Source organism: Cottoperca gobio, chromosome 23 (assembly GCF_900634415.1).
Source record: "Cottoperca gobio chromosome 23, fCotGob3.1, whole genome shotgun sequence".
Lineage (NCBI taxonomy): Eukaryota > Metazoa > Chordata > Actinopteri > Perciformes > Bovichtidae > Cottoperca > Cottoperca gobio.
In genome coordinates, this window is record NC_041377.1 from 2,375,001 (window position 1) to 2,379,920 (window position 4,920).

Genomic DNA, 4,920 nt, shown 5'->3' on the forward strand with positions numbered 1-4,920 from the left:
CGGGGCTGAAGAAAACATAGCAGATTGTCTGCATCTGAAAGTGTAAAGACCCTCGCCGTGACGTGAACACCGGAACAGAGTTATGTACTCACTGTATTTGATGATGTCATGCATCTTCTGCCACACGTGGAAATTCAGAGAGCCCAGATATTTGGCCACGTCTAGGAGCGCTCCCGGCGCCATAACTGGATCTTCCATTGTGCCGTTAGCTCTGCAGGGAGAAGAACAACTTTATTTATCTAGGTTTCTTTTTATGGACGCAGATAAAAGAAAAAGAAAAACTTTCTTCACCTTGCCAATGTGCTCTTGCATTTCTGAAATAAATAGAGGCAAAGAATTAAAAAAAGGAAATAAAACTATTAAAAATAAACTGCATTCAAAGGTTCACAAACTCACATGAAGGACGGAGATGCCCTCTGAAGCCATCTCCTCCTCTAAAACTCGGATGGATTCAGACACAGATTCTATATCTCTGGTCATTTCTTCGATCTTCTGCGTCACCGCTCGACTCTTCTCCTCTTCCTCCCCCCTCAGCGCCTCCATCCTGGCTTCCTCCTCGGCGTCAAGGAACTTATGAAGCTTTGCAAACTCCTCTCGGGTCCGCCACTCAACGAATCGAGCCTGGACCTGAAGTGAAACCTTTTGAATAAGCATGACTTGGAAAGGACTTGTGTCATAAGTGTCATACCAAAAACAGCACTTCACCTGAATGCACTCCACAGCGTCCTCATAGCTTTTCTTAATTTTATCAAAAGCCTCCTTCTTCTCCTGCATTGAGCCGAGGGCAGACTTAATTTTCTCCTGAGTAGATAAGAGGAAAGCATTAACAGCTGTTCAAGGAACTTAGAAGAGCAGCCCCTCAAGGAAAAGCAGATCATTATTCCACCTCAGGTGTTATGTTGATCTTTAAAGGCGAAGTATTTACCTTCACATCCACGACAGCCTCGCTGATAGGGCAACAGTCGTGCTGTTTGTGCTTCCTCGAGGTGTGGCAAACCACACAGATTGGCTCCTTCTCCAGAAGACAAAAAAGTTTCAGCCTCTCCCCGTGAAGAGGGCACATCTCCCCTGGGTCACAGTACATCTCTCCCGCCTTATCCTCCAGAACCTCGCTCTCCTCGATGTAGGACTCGCACAGGTTCTTCAGGGTGAGACTGGGCACGGGCTCGTCCTCACTCTGGGTTCTGCACAGCGGGCAGTCCCGGCTGCGCGCGCCGTGAGTCCAGTACTTCTGCAGACAGGATGCACAGAAGCTGTGGCTGCACTTGAGAACCACCGGGTTCCTGAAGATCTCGCAGCATATGGGACAGGAGAGGTCGACCTCTTGGAGCGAGAGCCTACCTGCCATTCCTACACTTGATTTACCCTGAAAGTGAAAGTAGGGTAAAAGTGCAGGTACTGGTCAAACACAGGGGAAGCCGCTTTATACCCCCAAAACCTCTTGCTGTGTATTGTTTACCCCCCCCCCCCTGTGCACACTACTGAACATACAGCAGTCTTTAAAGCCTTTAGGTGCAAATCGATTAACTGTCAGTGACAGAAGAGCCAAACATACCTCACCTGACATACACGGGCTGAGATACGAGCACTTCCTGCTTCCTGTTGTGATGAGTCATCTAAAGGAGGCGGGGCCTCAGAGGCTGAGCAGCAGTTTAACCCTTCACTGCCCCCCAACATTTTATTTACAATCAAGAAGAACCAGAGGGGTTACCAGATGAAGACAACAATTAATTCATATGCAAAATACACAAATGATGTTGATCTGCTTCAAACTTTTGTCTTGAGTCACAAGTATAAACTGCTTTAGTTTAGGGGTCCATACACCAAAGAGACTATGGTTTAAGTAAGATCCATAATCTACACTGAATAATAATGAAAGCGTTAAATCCACGCTCAAATTAAACTAATTAAACTATAAATAAGTTTAATTAAATATTATTATGCAGTTAAAGTTGCTCTGAATTCAGCACCGGTGATGCTTATGCTTTATGTTATATTAGGTGCTGTCATGTCTGGTTGTCAATGTTTAAAAAAAAAAAACATTAATTCAAAACCCACATGAAAATATGTTCATAATGAAATAATAGAAAATCATGTAGGGTGTGGAACTGCAGCCTCTTCTCATTTGTCTCCATGATGGTTTTATTGAGACCTGTAGCTCTTAGCATAAGTCGCCATCTAGTGGCAAAGCTTTATATTTAGTGTACAACTAATGCCAACTGCTGAGCTTATAATGTAGAGGAATAACATTGAAAATGTCAAAAAGAAAAATGTATAATTTCATGTATCTTATATTTCTTGCAGGCTTCTCATCCTCGACCTCTTTCATCACATAATATGCTGCAGAAAGCATTTCCTGTACTTATTGCTATTGTTATGCTCCAAAGAACCACAACAAACAGACAGAGAAAAATGGAGTCCACTCACTGTGGGTTCTTGTTCCGTGATAAATGTATTGTGCAACTTTAAGGCATCAGGGTGCAGACTCTATTTATCTTTATTGTCCACTTGGAGGCCAGTTGTACCCATCTACAGCCTCCACATGGCTCCTGTGATTACAACTTGATTAACTGCGTGTAGTTTGAACTTCCTTTCATTGTCTGGAAGCTCCTCTTTGGGAGCCTGAGGCCTGATACTGTGCTGCGTTTGGCCCCATTGTCCGTCTCTGGTGTCTCGTTAGAGCTGTGGACTCCTCGTTATAATCACTTGAATTATAGTCAACGTTTTGGAAAGAAACAAAAACATTATCATCCAGCCAATTAGCATTTAAATGCAGGAAATTGAGAGCAGTTTAAATAAAATTAAGGAAAACAAAGACACATCGTTTCCCCTCAAAACAATTAAGTTAATTAAATTCTTGCAATGGGCATTTAGAGGAAATCTTCTTTGTCGGGGCTTTTGAGTCACTAAATGTTTTTGCTTGAATGTCGAATAAGGAGAATTTAAAAGCGAGACTTCTTAACTTTTGGACACAAATCTCAATTCAATTCACTGATGTTTTCTTCTGCTACAGCTTTACTTTGTCTGGTACGACCAGTAGCGTATGCTAGCTAATGCTAGCTAATGCTTACTAGCAAACGTTAGGGAATTGTTGCTGTTCTCACAAACTGGATCAGGGATTGTGGAGATTAGACATTTCGGCAATGAAAGTCATGCTTTGGCGGTGAAAACCAAAAGAAAGTAAAGCGGGGTGGCTGTCAGCAGCTGGAAGAGAGAAACAGAGCGAACACATGAGCTAGCTTTTATAGCAGGTGATGCTAATCAGCTGACGACCCTCCACCGTCAGCCTATCACCTGCTGAGGTTGGCTGAGGACCGCCTTTCAAAACATTTCATCTTTATTTTATTGGCTGTGTTAATCATGCAATCATTTAATAGTCCATTAGTTACTTCTGCCGCAGAGACTCGAGAGTCTTCGACTGCAGAAGATGGTTTTAATGAAGGATTGGAATAGAAAACGTCCCGCTGACTGATGGAGTCGTCTCGACTCGGTCACGCTGCCACCTTCAAGGACAACGTGAGCGTTTAGTGAGCTTTCCAAAACGTACTTTTAATTGAACTTCATTTTCTTAAATTGATGGAACTAATGGCCTCACTGTTTTTTTTTTTTACATGAGTACATAGCAACATGCACAGATGGTCTGTTTGTCTTTCATAAAGGAGGTTTGGAGTTCCCAGCAGATGCTTTGGTTGTTAATTTCTTCACTTCCCTCCTGGAAGGACTCAGAATCTTTAAAGGCACGCTGAGCCCCCCTTCAGTTGGGCATTGGAGCATTTACTTTGTGGATGTTTTGTGTATAAGGGACATCATGAACGTGCTGTAATGTCTTTGCCATCCTGTTTATACAGTAACTTCCATCAGACATCAATGTGTTTATCACATGCATTATCATTCACTGTAACTATGGTGTGAGCATGTATCCTCGTGATTATCCTCACACGGCTTCGTGAGGTTTTATGAGCCACGTGTCACTTTATTTGGGACAAAGTTAACCATCTTTATACTATATAACAAACCAGCCACCATGTTTCCCTGTTGTTGTAATTATTTACCACTAGATGTCAGAATGTACCCACGTAAGGTGAAGTCAGCCACTGAACTAATACTGCAGCGTTCACGCAGAAGTGTGCTGATTACTTTGCATCAAAATGACTTCAGGTAAACAGACAAATATCAGGAGATAACATATAATTGGTCTAATCCTTCCATGATTTATGCGCTTTGGAAATACCTGTTTTACTCAGGATACAGTGGTTTGTGCCCACATTTACCTGGACGTCACTGTCTGCACCCTGGTCTTCTCCGTAAATTGGTTGTCAGCCAGTGTGACCCAGGCTAATAGTGATTCATTATTGCTCACACCCTGCTAGCGTGTGAAGAGCTTCATCAGGGCTGAAGTGGAAGGGGAAAGGAGACGGGGCTCAATCTCTCCGCATCTAATGAGGACAGGCAGGCTAACACACAGCAGAGTTAACCCCGGTCAGAACCGTCTCTCGGCCTGATGCTTTACAGAGAGCATCACTTTGACAGTCAGTGGACGGAGCTTCTTCCTTTTTAGATCGAGAAAAGTAATGAAACTGCAGCTGAGAAGGTGCATTAAAAACATTATCAGTGTTGCATAACAGTTTCATATTTATCTCTTCCTTGTACAAGCCTATTTGCAAATGTGTGACAAAGAGTCAATAGTCTATTACTCTGCTGTGCTTCGCAGTTAAGCTGGACCATAACAAGTGAACTAAAGCCGGTGAATTATGGGAGACCATAAGACTTTTTAGAGAGGGAGAGAGAGGTAAAGAAAGACAGAGAGAGATTTTATGGTATGGATTGATGTAGTTGGCATTCAGGTCTCTCCAGGGACCGTCCACTCCATTATGTGCTTACATAACTGTTCAGTTTTTCTTTATATAAAAGGTAGCACTT

The 4,920-nt window shown here is 42.9% G+C and overlaps 1 protein-coding gene across 2 annotated transcripts in view; it reads right to left on the reverse strand.

Moving 5' to 3' along the window:
* Positions 1-1,663, reverse strand: part of trim35-14 (tripartite motif containing 35-14) — a 2,679-nt gene extending 1,016 nt beyond the window's left edge. Inside the window, exons 1-7 of one of the 2 annotated variants that reach the window (XM_029461538.1) lie at positions 1,561-1,663; positions 926-1,366; positions 706-801; positions 397-627; positions 292-314; positions 93-211; positions 1-5 (exon numbers count right to left, since the gene is read on the reverse strand). The exon at positions 1-5 is cut by the window's left edge and continues 1,016 nt beyond it. In XM_029461538.1, the coding sequence (XP_029317398.1) occupies positions 1-5; positions 93-211; positions 292-314; positions 397-627; positions 706-801; positions 926-1,348 (897 nt within the window). In that variant the 5' untranslated portion in view covers positions 1,349-1,366; positions 1,561-1,663. Of the gene's footprint in view, positions 6-92; positions 212-291; positions 315-396; positions 628-705; positions 802-925; positions 1,367-1,555 lie in introns of both variants that reach the window. The other variant, XM_029461537.1, reaches the window with a different exon arrangement.
* Positions 1,664-4,920: the final 3,257 nt, after the last annotated feature.